This window comes from Oryzias latipes, chromosome 15 (assembly GCF_053564925.1).
Source record: "Oryzias latipes strain Hd-rR chromosome 15, Olatipes_Hd-rR_3.1".
NCBI lineage: Eukaryota > Metazoa > Chordata > Actinopteri > Beloniformes > Adrianichthyidae > Oryzias > Oryzias latipes.
In genome coordinates this window covers 28455536-28475780 of record NC_136251.1, presented here as the reverse complement: position 1 = coordinate 28475780, position 20245 = coordinate 28455536, and the positions used below count along the sequence as shown (strand labels likewise).

Genomic DNA, 20245 nt, shown 5'->3' with positions numbered 1-20245 from the left:
CTGCAAATGTGTTCAAGTGTGAAGTACTTTTATATAAAAATATTTAGATTTATGCAAGTCTACTGTGTGATCTTTAATCTCCCTCTTATGAGGCTACGGCCCCTCCATGGATCATTTTTAATCAAATGTGTCTAAAGAACCCTTTCATATTGTTTAAAAATATTCAATCTGAAGCATTACAATCTTGTCTAGATACTAAAATGTAATCAAATACAAAACTAAAATATTTAAGGTGAAGGTTGATTTTACTGTTATTATAACAGGAAAGTCAACAACAGACATAAACTAAGCATAACTGCATTTATGATTTATGTTGCTAAAAACTATGAATGCTTTATTTGCTTCAGAAGAAGTACAATGAGATTAAGATTTTCACGTACAACCGTATTTCTTTTAACAGTTTCAAGACATTTTCAGGAGCAACATCCCAGAAAGTTTCTCTCTAATCTTCAACGTTTATAAAATTAGCAAAAAAAAAAAACAACACTGCTCCAGAAAGTTGGAAAAAGTGGGTAAATATATGATTTACTATAAAAAACAACAACACAGAATGCTTTAAATATTGTACAAACAGCCAATAGGGCTCCTTCTCTTATCTCTAATATCTATTGAAACAAAAAGACCAAAGCTCCTGTTTGGTCACGACACAAATTGGCAGTCTCAAGCTAACACCAAAGCAAAGTGGTGGAAGAATGATGGTTTGGGCTTCTTTTGTCCCTTACATGTTGCAGCTGTAAAATGGTAATAAACTATTTGCCTAAATTATCATAGAAACTGAATTAAACAGCAAAAGAGCGCTTAAGGAGGTAACTCCAACGACCCCCTTAATGGTTAACACCCAATTATTTTATTAATGCAGAGTTACAGCTCATAATGTTATAAGTAGCTTACAAGATCAAAAAGTGTCCAAGTGTCTGTTTATGTAAAACCCTGCTTATGAACTTGTTTGCTGAATATTTTGACTGAAAAACCAAAATAAAACAAGTTTTGCTTCTTGTTTAAACTCCATTTTCATGCCTGGAGCCAACAAACAAACCACTGGATTACAGAGACAAACACGCACTCGAGTGAAAAAGCAGCAGGTTTCTCTGCGAAGCACAGACCTTCTGCCAGAAGTTGATGTAGAAAACCTCCCTGGAAAAGTTGAAGTGGATGTTGGTGTCGTAGGCGTCGTCTCCGGCGTTGGAGATGGTGATGTTCAGGGAGACGTTTCTCACTGCTCCCAGTGCCAAATGAGCTTTGACGTGCATCCTGTTTGGTGCAGAAAAGACATCTTTTATTTTCTACTTCAAAAAGAAAACCCGATTAATAACACATTTGCCCCTTTTTGGAGTCAAATACTGAAGAAAAAAAGCTTGTTAGCAGAGCAGGAATGAAGTGTTATTTTGTCTTTAGAGGGAAAAGATCCACAGAAAAGTAAGGAAACACTGTAACTATGGAAAAACTTGAACTTTCTCCAAGCAATGTGTCATGGATCCACACCCACAAGGGCCGTGACGTCACTCCTCTGACAAGAGGGCGATTCGAAACATCAAAGCTGGAAGTTTTTACCCAGAAAGCAGCAGTTTCCCATGAAGCCTCAGGTCTGCAGCGCAGTCGTCCGAAAGGCAGTTCTTCTCAAACCAGGTCTGAAGACAAAACAGTGAAAGAGGCGCTTCAGATGACCTCATGCACTACACTGACTCCATGATGAGACTAGAGGGCAGTGTTGGGTTGTCATTAAAGCTACCATCGAGTAGATTTTTACCCAAGAACCCCCCCAAATCTGTCTTAAGCCTCTATGATGAATCAAGGGGTCGATCGCTTTGAAGCTCCAGCATGAAAGGGAACCTGAGAGAACCGGTTCACCTCAGTAAATGGATTCTGTAGATTCCAAAAGACGCAAATCTGTCCTCTCTTCACCCCCCCCCCCCCCCTCCGCCCCACCCCCCTCACAGAGACTGAGAAAACTCATGTGGAGAAAGTTAGAGGGGGTTTGCAAAGAAAAACAAATGAGCCAGTCATTTTGGATTCCACTCAAGAAAACCTCACAGACAAATCATTAGAGCGTTTCCTTCTCCCCTCCTGCAGCAGCAGCAGCAGCAGCAGCAGAGAGAAATAACTTTTGTTTTACAGTATATCAGGTGTGGGGAGAAAATTACTTTCAGCCCAGTCTACTATAGAAGTACATGAGCTAGTTTTGAACAGATGATTTACTATGGAAGCAAACTATAAATAAAACGAACAATGTCTGGACTCTTAGTCTGGAAAAATGTAGCTTTTTAAAAAAATATAAACTACAAAAAGTTCACTTTTAGTTGAACTACTTTGTGTTTTTTTTTTTAGGTCTGGGATATCTGATTTATAAATGCAATTGTAGTGAAATGCATACTGAAAATGTCAAACTCTTGAGAGTTATGGTGGGTTTCTCTAAATAACAATCTAAAAAAGATTTTTCCAGGAAATGAATTTGGCTTAATAAAGCTCGAATTGAACTAAAAACAAGTAAGTTCTGAAATGACATTTTTATCAGTAATAAAGACCGAAAAGAATAAAACATCTCAATTTGGGGCAATTATTCCTCTTTTTTTTTTTCATTCTACTGTTTACCTCATTCCTCACTGCGATCTTGTTTCCCTTCCTCCACCTCAGCACCGGCGTCAGAGCCGGCAGCTCCTGATCCGGGTCTCCGGTCAGTGCGTGCCTCCCCAGGCTGTAAGCCACCTCGAAGGTGATGGCTGTGAAGACGTCCTTCACGTCCTTCTGCAAACGACACAAACAACGAGGCTACTGAAAAGACTCCAGAAGCACTCAAACCTATCAAAGACATAGCTGCGGTGTGTCTGGATCCTCAGAGGAGTAACATCTTTTTCTAATTGATACTCAGTACAGAGACTGATTACGCTGCAGATTATCACGCTCATAAAACAGTCTGTTATCCCAGTTATCAAGATGCAAAAAGGTCACAGGGTTGGATGCAAGACGATTAAAAGATCCTGATGAAATTGGATTTGTATGGATCGCTGACACATTGACTTTTGTCAATTACCTAATGGAGTTATCTGATGGTTCAGAGACGACAAAGCAGAGAGTTTAATGTGATCCAGTCCCGATTTTCTGGACCCACACGGGAAAAAACTTTCTTGTTTTTGCCTCTTTGAAGGCAGTGACTCCAAGCTCACTATCTAAAAGCTGCAGCTGTCTAACTGGTGTCCACTGACATGGAGCCAAGCCCACAATGTCAATATGAAGCACTTCCCCGTGTCTTTCCGTGCTCATTAGCACTCGTGTTTTTCAGCGCCTTCTCTGTTTTGGCCATGAGCACAGCGTTTTCCACCGTACACCCACCCATCCTCTTTCATCAGGCAGGCGCAGGGCCAGTCAGTGCTTTGAGCTTGTGCGGCACCGCCAGTGTCGAACCCACCCTGAGGATCAGCAGGGGGGATGTTGGAGCAGGAAAGAGCCAAAAACAAAAGCTTCATTTAGTGAACGAAGCTGCACAAAGATGTAAAAATAACCTTGATGTTCCACTGAATTCATTTCTACAGACCTGGGGTTTGCAACTATTGACACTTAGTCATTTGGCTCCATTTTTTCCTGACAAAATCTGACTTCACTGTTTAGAAAAATAAGACACAGATTTATATTTATGTTATGGTTTCTGTTATCATAAATATAAGTGCACTGTTGCTTTTTTTGGGCATAAATCAAACATAAAACGTAAAGAAAAAAAATAGCCTTTAAAAAATATCAGTTAAAAAAAGAACAAAGGCGTAGTTTATTGTACCGTTTGGAAAGTGTACATTTAACTAAGTAAAGGGAAATCTGAGACAATTATGTGTCCATTACTGTATTTTAAAAATAGATAATCCGGACTGCCATAAATCAGGTTGTGGTCACTGACCCTTAAATCGATTTTCTGTGGTTAATAGGGCACAAACTTTGATCTATTTTTTTTTAACAAAGGGTTTAGGAGCCACCTGTGGTTCCGGAGCTGCAGGTTGCAGCCCCTTGTTATCTACAGATGAGTTCCACCATCAAAAGTAAAGCATGAACATCACCCTCCTGCCCTCACGCTACGAGCAGAAAACCACAAAGGAAACGAGAAGCTAAAAACTTCCTGGAAAGCAGATGAAGAAATCGCCAAACCTCCGAGCTCCGCTGTGGTGCAGCAATTCAGCAGCTCGACTTTCAAGATGTGTGATCATTTCTAAATCTACAAGATACTTCCTTTTTTTTAAAAATCCGGAAACTTAGTTCTGCTTCTCGGCCGTTTCCTCACTTGAAATCTGTAACATCGTGTAGCAACACTTGAACTCCAAGACTTTTTCAGCAAAAACGCTGATGACAAAAAGGCAGACTCACAAATCCAGTTTCATTAACTGGTCACTACATGCTATAGTCCATCAAAGTCATTCTGTGACCCTAAGCTGAAGATGTTCACCTCACATCGAGGCACAGAGGCTGCGTTTTTCCAGAAGGGTCTGCCCGCCAAACGCGAAGCAATCATTCAGTGATCGACACATGCCGGTGCGCTCTGAGGGACGGGCAAAGCCTTCTGGATCAGTAGCAGTTAAAACAAAATGCTTGAAATGGCCCTTGTCCACTGGCCTCTCAGTGAACTGACCTCCTGGGAGAAGACGGCTGGAGTTCCAGCCCCATGCTGTTTATCTCACATTTTCACATGCCCCTTGGGGAGGCAACAGTAGCCCTAGGGGCTTTATTTAGAAAAGAGTGTTTTGATACAAAGACCATTCAAAAGGTGGAGCTAAAACGTGTCTCATTTCCGTACAAAAAATCTACTTTTTTTCAGTCAGTTTGGTTGTTTCTTTTGGATCAGAGATCCTAAAGCTTGAGCTGATGCCTCAGGAAGGGTCATTGTTTGCCCCAACTTAAAGCTCTTGTGTTTTTTGGCTGCAGCTGAGATAGAAACTGGTTAACTTTATAACTCCATGGAAAGACATTCAACAATACAATCCCCACACCCAGAGAAGTCACTTCCGTGGCTCACAGGGAAACCCTGTGTTCACTCGCATCAAAAGGCGTGCACCGAGGGGGCGGAGTCTAGCATCGGAGATCAAATAGAGAAACGAAATGGATGGGAATTCTGAAAACTGAACCCCAACATTTAAAGTCCTATATTTACCTCATAACAGAAGCAGCTCTGTGAGGATCTGCTCACATCATGTGGAAAAAAAGAAAAGTCTGGAACCGTAACCTCTATGAACTCATGGTAAACAAACTCCCAACATTCAATATTAATTGATTGATAGGCTCATTTCAAGCTTTTGTTTCAGCAATAAAAACAAAGATTAAAAAAAATAGATCAAAACAGTCAGAAAACAGAGTTTGAACCATCTCATATTCACTTTTCTGACTTTGAACTATTACCATCCGGACGACGCTTCAGAGCAGCCAAACATAAAACCAACAGATACAGGAACTTGTTCGTTCCATCAGCCATAACACTGCTGAACAAACTGTAAATGGTCTAGAGCAAGTCTCTCTGGTTGTTATTTTTTGTGGATGTTGTCTTAATGTGTATTTTTATTCTGTTGTTTTTCTTTTTGTTGTAGCTCTGGGCTCCTCAGCCCAAGACAAATTTCCCTCACGGGACAGTAAAGTATATACTGATTGATTGATTGATTGAAAATATGCTCAAACTGTGTCTTCAATACTTTTTTAGACTTTTTTTTAGTTGATTTTTTGGATGATTTATCAAGTAAAAAGTGCTTATTGATTATCCTCAGAAGACATATTACACAATTGCAGAAATTATAGTTCCTTCTTCTATCGTCTTTAGTTATGAGAGCTTCTACACCCACGCCTACACCCTGTGTTGGAGTAAAAACTGTACCCCTATTTAATTCAACAAAGTTCATTGTGTCTACAAAATTAACCGAGTTCTTAAAGTTATTTTTTCTCAGACACGGTTTGTGTTTGTCACATACCTGACATGTTTCGGCGGAATCATTTCCGCCTTCATCAGAGTTGTCCTGAAACATGTCAGGTAAGTGACAAGCACAGACTGTGAAGCCCTATTTATTTGGAGGATTTTCTGATCTGTGACTCTGCATGCAGAAAAGATGCTAAAAGAATTCTGCAGGGTTGCTCAAAAATAACCTGAGGACTAAATCATTTACTAAATGATTTATCAGTTTGACTCTGTTGCCAAAAGAACTTCTAAAAAAACCAGCTGTTTTACAGCAAGTCCAAACATAAATTTTCAAGTATAGAATAAAGAACATGAACGCTCCAACACATATTTTATGGCGCACTCGATACAAGCACTTCCTCCCTACATATTCATTCCTTCATTCACAGAATGCATGTTTTCAGAGAAAATAACTGGTAGTTACAACATTTTGTCATTGGAGAACGAAGTTTTTTTTCCTCAAAAAGCTGTTTTCGAGCCTGTGGGAATCAGTTTTGTTTGATCAAACGGTGCTTTGCTCTTACTTTTTTGCTGCCTGTTAGCTAACACGTCCCCTGTGTTTCTACCACTGCATAAAGTTTTTTTTTAAAACTCACCGCATCTTGCAGGTTTACCCGATTTCCCCTCGTGCTGTGCACTTTGATCTAACACATTAATCCCATTGTGAGATGGCAACACCCCAAGCTTCCCACTTCCTGCACAGCCAGCAGCTCCACCGTTGTGGGTGCGGGGAGGCTGACGTCAGGCTCCAGAAGGCGGCGGATGCTACGCTCCACTCCCGGCCAAAGCATAAAAAACATAAAGTCTAAGCCTGGTCATGGGAAATCTTTATCAACGCATGAAGGAAACACTCTTCTTTACGGACAGTGCATGTTTGGAAAGCTTTCAGGTTGGGGGCCTTTCATTCGGGGGCTGAAAGCCAGGGACTCTTAAGTGGAAAAAGCTTTGAGCGTTCAGTTATGAATGGATCCAGCCTGTCAATGGGTTAGGGGTTGTGTGGGCTCAGTCAGAGATGAGCTCAAGTTGGAGTCATAAAGTGTAATGAGGGCAGCATATGGGAGTCATTCAGGAAGGAAGATTGTCCCTGCTGACACTTTGTTGAGGATCAGCTCAGAGGAACTCTGAGACCCAATAACCAAAAATGAAAACGTCTAAAGCTAATTCACCTTTCTTTAAGTTGCAGATATTTTTATAAAGGACATCAACATTTTGATGCCCATTTACGTCACATCTGCAGCAGACTTCAATCACAGCAAACATCCTGCCCAGAGAGTCCCCAGAGAGCAACTCCTCAGGTCAGATTGTTGTTATCAGCGGCAGGATATTTATTTTTTTAAAATCTTTATAACTTCCTGCTGGGACGCTCTCAAGGACTTCTTTGTGAGAAGGCGCTCAGCTTGTGGCTTTTGACTTCTATTGTTCTTTTGGCTTTTTGTCCAACTTTACAGCACTTAGGTTAGGTTTTGTCTCAAGAAACTGCTTTTTAGTTGCTTTCTTATAAACGTTTTTTTTAAATTAAATTAAGCTGTAACTAACCAAAGTCTTGGAAAAGTAAATGACCAATCTAAATATTACAAAAAAAGAAAAAGAATGAAACAAAAAGCAAAAATGTGACTCTGACAGAAAACTTTGATAAACTATAAACTGCAGCTCAACATTTGCATTATTTAAACTGCATAAAGCTGCCAATTCAGGTGATTGTAATCACTACCATCATCCCAGTAATGAACATCTTTCATTCTACTTCTTTATTACAAGCTTATATTCTCAAACTATTCATTCCAAAACTTTTAAACAATGGCAGGAATGAATCACCGCTCCTCTGTAGCATGTTCTGCTACAAAAACTATTTTTTTACTGAACAAGGACAAAACAATGTGTCTAAAACCGAATGAAGAAATCCAGAGCAGAACTCAGGCCAAATATCTGCAACAAGCTTTGGTTCCTAATCAACGTGAGTCATATTTACTTAAACTTACTGGAAAAGATTTCGCTTTGCCTGATGTTGCCAGATGGAGGCAGAGTCTCAGATGTGTGTCCAGATGTTAGTCCGTGTTTAAATTCACACTAGATTTGCAATGAAACCTTTGGTTCTCAATTAAAACAACACAGATGCACATTTTAGAAGCTAATTTGTCCCTAAAAGAAGTAAAACATCCCTGTTAATGTTAATAAACGGAATAAAAATGGGAAGATTGTACATTTATGGATTGTTTTCCTATTTAAGTTGAGTTTTTCTTGGTTTTATCTTAATCAGGCTTTGCTTTTTGTTAAGGTTCTGTTCTGTTTTTCAGGTTTTCTAAATGTTCAGACCAGGTTTCAGGTATTTACCACTTCCACTGCTGGACCTCATACTTTCAGTTGCTTTTCTAACCCAGCTACACCAACAAGGTAAAAATAAGAAAAGGTTGTTAAAGCAGTCATAAAATCTAGAAACCCCCATGTTGATTAAACTATTAACATTTAATTTTTTATAAACCTATACAACAGAGTTGTCAATACAAGTTCCATTCTTTTAAAAACTTCCTGTAATATTTTCTTTCAGTTGGTAAACTGTAAAGTTTTGGGGGCAGAACTGTTGGCGCAGAGTAAACCTTCCCATCATCCCACTCTCTCCCGCCAGTCCCTCACACCACCGGCGCAACAAAAATGGCGAGCAAAAATGCAGATGAGGAAAACAAAGTTGTACATGGATTTATTTGTCTACAAGTTAGTTGTCTATGTACAAACGCCATTATTTTTGGTCTGCTGCTGATTCACAAGAACTTGAATAAAAAATATGGAGAAATCAAATTTTAAGCTTCATTTTGTTTCTGCTGCCGTGGCGCAGAAGTAGGGCGGTCAACCTCTGATGGGAATATTATAGGTTCGATTACCGCCTTGCCGCCCATGTATGGAAGTGTCCTGAAGCAAAACACTGAATCCCCACCTTGCCTCTGGTGGAAGGTTGGTTGGAGTTTGTAATTTACCATTTACCATATGTCCTCCATCATCAAAAAAAAAGGCCACAAAAACATGTTAACATCTTCATCGGAGTGGGTCTTTATATTTTATTTTACTTTAAATTGTCAAACTTGTGATTTCCGTGCTTACATTTTACTAGTGATAAACAATAATACTAGCAGACATCGTGACACTAATCATCCCTTATTTAAATGTAAATTCTCTACCTTAGCAGGTTTTCAAAAGACAGTAACTTATGATGGAGAATTGGTAAACGGCACTGAATGTCTGAGGGATTACTGTTCTAAGGTAAGGGATTACTTTTGATTACTTGTAAGGTAATATATATTTTTGTTTCCTATTAATAACTGTTTATATTTATTTACCCAAAAGAATAATGTAATACAAAAAAAACACTACAGTAAAAAGTTACACCACATAGATTAATGTTAGCGAGCAAATTGAAAGCTTGATAAAAACAGGAAGAACCCAGAAATGTTCTGGCACAATAACTCTTCTGTAACGGCAGTTCTAGATAGAGCTGTCGTTTCATATCAGGGCAAAGTCAAGAACGTTGTGCTTATTCACATGAAGAGATAATGCTGTGTCTGAAAAAGGTCTGTGAATTTGACAAACGTCAGAAGACAAAAGCTGCAAAGTTCCTGTCTTCATAGGAGAGAGCATCATAGGAACGACAGGAAATGTGCATTAGCTGCATCCTCACGCATGAGGCCACCAAAAACATCCCTAAATACTGTGTAGCTCAGTTTGTTCACTCACAAAAAACCTTTTTGCATGCCCCAAACCTGCAAAAAATAAAAAATAAAAATAAAATGCAAAAGCACGCGGTTGCAGCATTTTTTTAAAGTTAAATCACTTCTTGTAAAGATCTTGAAGAATTCCATGTTTGTGTATTTGTGGTGTTTTAAAACAATGCTCGCAAAAATACGGGAAACTTTTTATGATTTCTTACACGCATCATAAAGGAATTCGGCATCTGACCCCTGAGCAGTTGCAGCTGCAGCTGGGACTTACAAAGGAGCCGAGAAAAGGTGCCTCACTTCCCTAGTGGAAACTGGCAAAAGGAATTGGTTTACTCCTCAAACATACCAAATTCATCAACGTGTTATTTTTACTACATTCTATCAGCAGCAGCTTGATTTAACGCCAATGCTAACAATAAGAGCTTTATTGTAAATTCTGGATGTGGAATTCAGCTCGACAAATACACAGATGTCTTCCTTCAGGTCTCCTCGCTGCGGCTCTTAGCACTACTTTTCTGCTTTATCATTACATTTGTGTCTGACCTAATACTGATAAGTTGCTCTCCAGCAGCAGAAGCAGAAACTTGAGTGCACGTGTGAGCAACAGCAGCCGAAAAATGTGGACATCTGTGAGCTCCAGTCATTGGGTTAATGTTTGATTTAAAAGAAAGAAATGAAAGTGACTTAAACCAGAAGGTGATTATTGTGGACCTGCATGTGAAACTTTGGAGTTGGAAAGCATCTGCAGACGTTCAGCTGTTTTACTTAAACGACCACGTGAAGCAGACCTGCTGCAGGAAAAGAAAGCAAAGAATTATGGCAGAAGTCCTTGTAAGGAAGCAGCTTTAAAGGCTAGAAAGAAAGCATAAATATGTCAGTTTCATCCTCCTTATAAGTGCATTATTTTTAAATCTGTAAAAGGAAAATGGGGGCAGAAGAAGAAGGAGAAGTCAATGTGAAGTTGGAAATATGCGAGTGGTTTTCCAGGTTTTTTACAGATTTATAACTGAAATTCAGGCTGATATTAAAGGCAGAAGATTGATTTGAATGATTTGAAGAACCTGGATTTAAATGAGGCTAAATTAAATCAGCCAAGGGCGATAACTCATAAAATTATCTCACTGAAAGCTTCAGTTTTTTCTTTTTTTGAATACTTGGGTCGGAAAGAACAACAAGCTTCTGAAGACTTCCTGCCTTCAAGAGATTAGCTTCCTTCAACGTTTTGATTAATCGTGTCGCGGCATAAACAGGAAGCCTGTCATCTGCACTAATAACCAGTTATTTTAGTTTAAAAAAATAACAAAAACACAGTTTCGTAAGTTTAGATTTGCCACTGTGTTTAGCTGCAGATGTTTTTTTTAGCCGGTCAAATAACTGGACTGATGGATGAGATATCAACAGGGAGGATCTGCTCCTTTCTGGTGATGGAGGAGGTCTCCAGATGCTTCCTGCAGCACTTTTTTGTCCCTGTGGGTAAATCTATTGTTTTTAGACAAAACGCTGATAAAAAATGTGTCAAATTACTTGACGAAGATCCAGGAGGATGCATGTGCAGGACATAAACAAACAGCCCGTGCTCTGTTTGGAAGCCGAATTTCCTTTATGGCTGGGGCCAGTCTGCCGAAGCAGGAAGCAGAATCTGGAGACGACGTACGTGAGCAAATGTGTCGAATGGTGGGAAATGATAACAGCGTCTTCGCCAGATTGTTGGGGAAGCATCACAGAGACACATGGCTGAACCACAGGCAGCACTTCCAACCCCGGCAGTGAGCGTTCCACGGCTTCCCTCTGCAGTGGAAGTGGGAATCACGGTAAGAGCAGCTCTGTCATTGTGGTTGGACTTGGCCACCCATAAAGTTGCCTTGTGGTGGCATCCTGTGGCAGCAACGTGGCCCAGAGGCTGCAGAAACGCTGCCCAGAAGCAAACTCTGCCAAGATTAACAAACCATCGAGGGTTCACCATGGCAACGGAGTAAATCTATCAGAAAATCACTTCACTTAAACATGCATGCATGTAGGAGAATTGGATTTGCAAGAAGTTTCTGTGCAACCTCTCACGCTGTTGCAGGCGGCCATGTAGGGAAGTCCTGATAAAAATATGACCTTGGGCTAAATTTAACCCAGATAGCTCCTCTTTAAAATCCCACAAATGCTAATAACAATAATAGCTTCAGTCAACACATTGCAATGGGCATATTTCTGATGAAATTTTCCACTAGATTTGCCATCACGGCACACTTCTTTAAAGTTTTTTTCCAAGATCTTTTCCTAAACTCTTCACAAATGGCTGCTTAACTTGCTGCATGTATAACAGAAGACAGCTGGCTTTGATTACCTTGCTGTTTTATTTTTTCACTGCATCAGCTCTCTTGGCCAGAGCTGAATGAAAGAGAGGGAAAGGGGGGTGGATGCTATAAAGGGAAAAACATATTAGCGTTGAATTCTAAAGAGTTAAACAAAGCCGGCAGTGTGGCAGTGGCTGTGAGACTTCGTCTGGAGACAAAGTCTGGCGGCAGCGACAGGAACTCGGGCTTCACTTGGCCCTTAGAGTTTCCTCTTTCTCCATGGAGAGGAGACCGGGGTCAAACCATGAGCCCATTTTTAACCTTCACTCGGGCTTATTCTCAAAAAGAGCGCTGGTCACGTGCGGTCAGGTAATCTGTCCATCATAAATAAAATGTGAAGAGCACTGCCTGTCAGTGCCGCTGTGTATTTTCAGGCTGGCTTGGAAGCAGATTCACATCAGATGAGTCACATTTTCATCAAACAACAGACCAAATACCTTTAAAAGCTCACATGAGGAGAAGAAAGTTTACTTTTAGCAGATCAGCAGCGCTTTCAAGATCCACTAAAGTCATTTTTTGATTTATTTAAGTTTCAATTATGATTAAACTATGATTAAAACCTGTCGTTTTCAAGGACATAGTTTCTGCAGAGGTGCAGGAGTTCATCAGAGAGTCACCTCTGAGTTGTGGGTAGGACTGTTAACGCAGAGCAACCCCGCCCCACTTCCCCTTCCCGTTGTGAGATCTCTGTTTACGTGCTCTCCTGCTAGCTTATGGCCCCTCCCATTCCCAACTGTGCAACATAACGGTGAGCAATATTGGAGCTATCCAGGCAAACTGTTTGGAGCCAAAACAAATAAGTACAAAACTAATACGATCTTTTTCTAACTGCATTTTTTGTGTGTGCTACTAATTCACAATAATTTAAATAAAGAAATACTTAGAAATGCAATTTCATGATTGATTTATTTATAAATGTCCTCTATTACTAGAAAAATGGCACAAGAAAATATGAAGAAGACCGAACACACAATTTTCATCAGAGTGGGTCTTTCTACTTTCTTTTTAAAGGTCAGTCAATTTGTTTCTATATTAGTACATGGCCTCAAAAATTTGTTGTGAGGGGGTAAAAGCATTTAAAGTTTTAGTTTTTTTCTATAATTTTGCATGTTACGACAATAGTAAATTTATAGCTTTATTTAAAGTTCAAACAACGGAGAAAGCAGCTTTATGCATTCATCAAAATAAACTAGTTGTCAAAATGTGCTTTGTTTCTCTTTGAAACGCGTGAAAGCACAACAATGCCTGCAGCGCTGACAGATAGCCTTCGTGCCAAAGATGCCTGGGTGAGCGGCAGCTGCAGAATAAAAGTTTGATTGACCTTCAAACACCCCAGTGGTGCCAAGCAAATGTTAGGAGGACATGGGGCACACATGTAGGACATAGTGTGATATAGGCCATGGGGCGGAAAGTGGGGAGTGGGCAGGGTTCTTTACAGGCTAAATAAACCAGACAACTGTTCCTTATTTTAGCCCCTCCTTGGAGACGGAGATGCGTTTACAGTGCTCCACTAAACCTCTGCTGACTACAAATAGAGAGGGTTTCTGGCACCATGTCAACACTCACGCCAGCCAGCCCCCGCACCCCTCCCTGAAACGGGACTGCTGGAGTAAAATAGTGACGGATGAATGACCGGAGATGTAAACAAATCGCGGAACATCCAACAGGAGGTCACCAACGGGCTGTGAATCAAAGACGGGGGAACAGACTCAGCAGCACATAGTCCAGAGTTTATTTTAGAAAATAAACCGCAGCACAATGTTGACATTACACCTGCTGCACTAAATCAACGCTCAGTGACGGCATTCCCTCCACTGATGCCAATAGACTAAATACAAGAGGTTATCGGGACACTTTTGTGATTTTTGCTAACTTCTGCCTCAGAGGTAATTACTGTAATTACTGTGGATTTGGTTTTCTGATAAATATCACAACGAATATTCAAACTATTTCGCTACAGTTCAGTCTAGACTCTTTCCCAGAGACTTTCACAGCAGATCCAACCTCAACCAGTCGTTTCCATCCCACGCACGGCTCCCCGTGTCCTCTGAACTTCTCATCATTCATCACTCATCACAACAGTTTTTTCCTCCCTATGTGAGGAAGAACTCATGAAGTCCAAGTAGCGTTTATTTAGCTAAAAATAACCAAACAAAAGCCATCTGGAGGTCTGGAGCGCTTGGTTCCTGCCAAAGAAAACACCACTAAAATGATCAACATGGAAGATTTGCATAATTCCTTTAGGAATTCTACAAGCTGCCAGTGTTTGTGCCGTGCAAGTGTAATTTAAATGATGATCATCAAACATATTTGTGATTTTAGCAACATTATTGTGCACTTTTATTATCAAACATTAAATTTTAAGCTCTATATGTTACTCTTAAGCAACATTCAACTCCCCCTCTGTAACGCAAGCCATCACTTTTAATGAAAAGTCCATGTAAATGTGCGTTTTGGGCTTTTTCGTTATAACTTTTGCGTTTAAATATCGCTGCACAAGCTTCTACGATTGTTTTCAGGCTCCACGTATAAAATCTGTGGTCATTGAACATGTCTTGGAAGTTAAATCAAATTGAACTTTGACCAATCACAGAGTTTGGTATACGGTGTCCCTTTTAATTCACGGAAGTGCCAACCGTTTTAACATTACTCATGGAGGAGGAATTAATAATTACGATTTTTGCTCAGCTGGAATTATACGACACCACGATTTTCATAGATCTCAAGGAAAAGCCTAGAGTAAGATACATGAAATTTGCACCACTTCAATATATTGAGCCAAGCCTCTTCCAGATGTTGGTACATGCGCTATTATCAGGTAGTTACAGTCCAGTGTGAACAGCGTATGCTAAAAGTGCTGAACGTTGGTACGTTGTCACATACTACGGTGTGTCCATAGCTTAAGTCATGAGGATCATGATTCACAACTAAAACCATTTGGCTCTAAGATCCCCGTGCTGCAGCTCTTCTGAAAGCCTTCTGTGGTTGGCCCATGTCTGCGTACCTGTTGGAAAGAACCATTCAGTGTTTGGATGTGTCCATCCTGGAGGGGGGTTTGTTTGGTTGTAACAGGTGGTTGGATAAATAAATTAAAGTTTAGTTAGCATTAGCTTCCCTTAAAATGAAAGAAAAACCATGGATTTGTACGTATTTGGACGTTGACATTTTGTCCCATAGGATTTATTTTCGGACGCCTCACTGTTTGACATTTTTGCGTTATGATCCAGAGCAGACACAGCATATTAAAAAAGGCACGTCCACTTTCACGACAAATTCACCCCTAAAGTCAACAGTGGAGGCTGACATGCAGGCGCTATTCTAAACGTGAGAGTGGCTCAGAATAGTGCCGTCGCTGCTTCCACCATGAGTCGAGGCTTGAGCAATCAACCCCGACGTGAGAGTTTTCTATCAGCAGGACGGAGTTCGGTCACAGCTGACCCCCATGGCAACCTGGAAACCTGTTTTCACTGTGTGTTTTGATGGAGGACCTGTTGGGGGTTGGGTCCCCCCCTCCCACTAACCAGCTGGTTTCCATTAACATAACTTTTCTGGGGACTGGCTCATGCAGGCAGAGACATGGAGGTGGTAAGTGTGATTGGTCAAGCAGGCCAGTGTTTAAGATTTGGGACAAACACTTCATGCAAGGTCGTAATCTTTGGTTTTTACACGTATTTAACATCATTCAGCCCGTAAACAGTCTGCCGAGGATGTAATTTGGGTGCCACACCTTTACATTCTTGCCTGGTTTTACGGCGTTTGGAAAATTTGCTTTTCGCTTTTGAGCAGGTGGAATCTGCTGGAATACCCCAAATGTTTCTTTATGTTTTCAGAGGAAACCATGATGTTCTTTAACCTTCAGGGATACTTTCTGGAATATTTTTCCCAAATGTTCCAGAAAGTCGTTTTATTGAGCGTGACAACATTCCTGAAGTTTCTTTTCTTTCTTCTTACAATGATGAGAAGGGTTTTTTTTTTAAAAAAAAGCCCAAAAGGACATGAAGACAGATAACAAGACAGATATGAAGCAGCTACAACATAGCGTAAATGTTCACCCAAAAGAAATGGATGGGAACGAGAAGATGTCTCATCTCAGCAAGGATCCTTCTGCTCTGCCACACACGAGGAAAGCCCTGGTAAAAATGCCAGTGACGTTTACAAGCTTTTTGTGGGCCTCCTCCTTAATAAAAGCGGTGATACATAGACCTGCCTCAGGATGAGGACCTTCTCTGCTGCCACTAAACCACAGAAGAACACAATAGATGGGTTTATGCAATAACAAAAGACGCTCTGTTTCCTATTTCTGCACTGCAGCACGGACCCGGAACATTTCCTGACTGACCTAAACCAGGATTGACCTAACCCAGCAAGATGGAATTGAGACCTTTTGTGCATCTCAGTTTTATTAGTTTTTTTTCTTAGACATAAACAAACCTTGACTCCTTGTTCAAAAAGAAGGAAAAACATGGTCACAAAAGCAAACAGCTTGGATCTCCACTGCAGAGGGAGAGCACTCTGTGTCATGGGAAAGTGGCTGAGATCGGCCGATGATCACATGTGACTGGGTGCAAAGCCAGGGTTACCTTTACGAAGGCAGTGTAGCGCTGGCACTCCTCCCTGTTGATGTCCAGACTCAGCTGCTGGCTCATCTGGCTGATCTGAGACCCGCTCTGAACGAAGTAAACCCGGGCCGGCTGGCTCTTCTGCCGCTTGTCTGCATCAGCCGTCAGGTTGTACAGCAGCTCTGGGAAAAAGCAAGAAGACTGTTAGCTCTGACAATGAGGGAAACCACGGCAACTATGCAGGGCTTGGTTTTTCTGGTGACGGCCATTAGAGGATGGGAAAAATAAATCACTTATTGCAGACCAATTCAGACGAGTCAGAGGGATAATTTGAATATATTTTGGTCAAATGGTGAACCCAATCAGACTTGAGGCATCGTTTAAAAATTCCCCTTTAATAGCAGAGAGTCATCAACTTCTATTTTATTGGGTCTGGAAAGCAACAGGGACCAGAAATATACAATTTAGATGTTAAATCATTTGCGTTTATGACCGACTCAACTATCATGGTCAAAATATTTTCAGAGCACCAAAATGTTTGGCCTGAACGGTAACAACAGATATCAGTCATATTGTGCTGATGTGGAACCAGCTCTAAAGCAACGCTGTGACATGTAAAGTTTATTTTGACATGAATAACTGGAACATACAGTGATTTTGAGACACTGCTGAGAATCTGAGGTACACTGCTTACAATGAGTTAGGGATATTGTTGTTTTCACAAGTGATTTTCCTATTTTGTCTGAATTTTAATAAAATACATTAAAGTTCGCTTTAATATTACTAATAAAAAATGAGAAGAAACACTACTTTTTTTCTGTTTGATATTTATTAGTACGATAGTAAAACAGAAAAAATTGACCAAATCTATAGCAGGTATTTCTGCCATTTGCCACAATGACAGCGATGTCTCATCCTCCTCACTAGACTTATGATGTTGTTCTGAGGCGTTCCACTCTTCCACAAGTGCTACATGCAGTTCTGTCAGATCACTTGGGGGTCCGATTATTCAGTCGCTGCTTCAGCTGGTCCCAGATGTGGTCTATGGGGTTCAGGACAGGGTTCATTGCTAGCCTAACCATATAAAGCACTCTGACCTCCTGAGGTCCAGCTGTGACTATTCTGGTACATTTGGTGGAGCATTATTATCCATAACAGAAAGTTGGGGATGTTTTAGGGGAATTGGGGGACATTGATTGTTCAATGGTGTCTCTGAGATAAAAAAGTGCAGTGACTGGACCATCTACAAGAACCAAATGGGTTTGGCGCTGACTGGTGATGCCTGTTCAGACTGTTGCACCTCCTCCACCAAAGTGAACCCTGGATACCATGTTGACCTTGGTGTATCGCTCGCCTCGCCTTCACCAGCAACACTGACGACTATTATTTCTGTGCACGGTGACCCGACACTTATCAGTGAACAGGACGGTAGACCATTGCTGCATAGTTCAGGTCACAGGGTCTTGTACTGCAAACATTCATGGCGGTGTCTTCAGTGGAGTCACCTGAAATGGTCTTCTGTCATTCATGTCAAAGCGGAGGGGTTGGTTCTGAAGGGTTTGTCTGGAAACCTCACGTCTGGCAAACGGGCCTGTGCTGTGTGGCGTTTGCTAAACCATGTCTGTGTGAAGAGGTCTTTAAGTTCTGGTCATCGTTGTGGTCTGTCACTGGCGAGGCTCTATTCCTAGGTCTGTCACAAAAAAGTCTTGAGGAAAATCTGCTGATGACACTTTGAGGCTCACCAAGTTCACCTGGAACAGGTGGTGCAGCTCGTCAGTTCAGTGGCGCATGTGTTCATGGTTGTTTGAATGATTAACTTTTTAGAACTGCAGAATGTTGAAGTTGATGCCACTTTGAAAAGGTTTTTCTTTCAGAATTTTTTGGTGTGGCCCCTAATAAGTAAGACACAGTGAACACAGTGAGATCATAATGTGGAAAACACCATCACCCAAATACAAATACCTCCCTATCCTGAAGATCGGTGAAGTGAAACAGAAACTGTTTTTATGGCATTCACTGAGTTTTAAACAATATCCCTAACTTATGGTGAGTCGTGTATATTAGGAGTCCAGACATTACGATGTGACTCGAGCTTTAAGGAAAACGGCTCATAGACGTTTTTTAAATGACTTTGTTCTACTATGTAGTAATTTCCTCAAGAAGGTGTCATGCAGTGGGAGGGGACACAAACACACCCTGGTCAGACCAGAGCCAGTTGTTTCTGCCGTCCACAAACGAGCGCCATGAGATCATTCCAGAGCAGAAAAAAGGAAGGTTTCATCATGGGTGCTGCACTTTCCATGGAGATCGCCAGATGGCTAAACAGAGAGGCTTTATTCCTTCGAGCCAGGACACAGTCTTTATGTAACAGGGCTGCTGCTGCTGCTGCTCCCCTGGGGAGGAGGAGGTGCACAGCCACACCCAAACACAGGAACAGGGCTGCGTCTCAGCTCCAACAGGAGCCGCACCCGGGAGTGAGCGGGCAGAGGAGGTGGGGTCGGCATTTTGGCACATTTACCAAAATTGAGCATTTAAGATTCAGGAATGAGGAGTTTTGTTTTCTTGCAACGCAAAATGAGCAGAAAATCACAGCAAATTTGAGCATGACCTCCGATTAACATCAAGGCGGGTAGATTTGCAGCGACTGAAGGGTCTTTTGACTAAATCCAGACGAATAAAACAAAAAACAAATAAAAACTAAACTTTGACTCCAATAAATATTGCACTGGATAAAAACAAGCTTTTGCATAACAAGTAAAGGGAAAAAATAACATTTTTTCCAGATTCTTAAATAGAAATAGATCTCTTATATCTGAAATTGTTGCTTCTTTTTGATGCAGTTTTTTCCTTAAATAAACTAACAATGGATTTAGTTTTTGGAAGTTGGAAAAATAATGTTAGAAATTAAATATTTCATCAGTTGCTCATTCACTGCATTTTTTTCAAAAGTCAATTTGTACGTTTTGATATAATTGTTAAATAGTGACTCCTGTGTTTCTCCATCAATCATCTGAACTCACTAAATCTCTTTCGGGGTCATGGGGTTGCTGGCGCCAACCCAGCTTCTGTTGGGTGGAGGCAGGGTACACCCTGAAAAGGTCACCATTCTGTCCCAGGGTCACACACTCACACTTAGGGACACTTTAGAGTCACCATTTGACCTATAAAGCAAGTTTTTGGTCTGTGGGAGGCTGCTGGAGTGCCCGCAGAAAACCCACACATCTAGGAACATGCAAAAGAAAGGCCGGGATTTGAACAACAGCCTAATCGCAGTGAGGTAATAGCACTCCGCTATTAAAACAAATAAAAGATTCTTCTTACCTATTTGCCCCGGCAGCTGTCTGCCTCGAAAGCGCAGGCACACCGTGGCGTTGAAGCAGTTCAGGTTCGGGTGGCCCTCGTGACACTGAGGCAAGGAGATGTTGATGGAGACGGGTAGGAAGATGGAGACATCCACTGTAATGACAGGGCGAGACCTGCAACAAACAAAGAATGACATCATCCTAACTATAACGTCACAAAATAAAACCAGACAAAAAAAAACAAGTGGACTTTTCTCACCTCAGCACAACCACACTGTCGGCCATGAAAGCCCCAACGGTGACATCTGCAACAAAGACATGAGGGATTTGGAAAGCCAGTTAGAAGATATGACACGAATGCAACATTTGCTGTCAGCAGAGTTTACACCTGCAAACCCAAACAATGCACAGATGTCCT

The 20245-nt window shown here is 41.1% G+C and overlaps 1 protein-coding gene across 1 annotated transcript in view; it reads right to left on the bottom strand.

The window, feature by feature from the left end:
* Positions 1 to 20245, bottom strand: part of itga9 (integrin, alpha 9) — a 59677-nt gene that overhangs the window by 21119 nt on the left and 18313 nt on the right. Inside the window, exons 13-18 of the mRNA XM_023963183.2 lie at positions 20087 to 20132; positions 19847 to 20001; positions 16547 to 16707; positions 2590 to 2742; positions 1552 to 1628; positions 1104 to 1251 (exon numbers count right to left, since the gene is read on the bottom strand). Of these exons, the coding sequence (XP_023818951.1) occupies positions 1104 to 1251; positions 1552 to 1628; positions 2590 to 2742; positions 16547 to 16707; positions 19847 to 20001; positions 20087 to 20132 (740 nt within the window). The remainder of the gene's footprint in view (positions 1 to 1103; positions 1252 to 1551; positions 1629 to 2589; positions 2743 to 16546; positions 16708 to 19846; positions 20002 to 20086; positions 20133 to 20245) is intronic.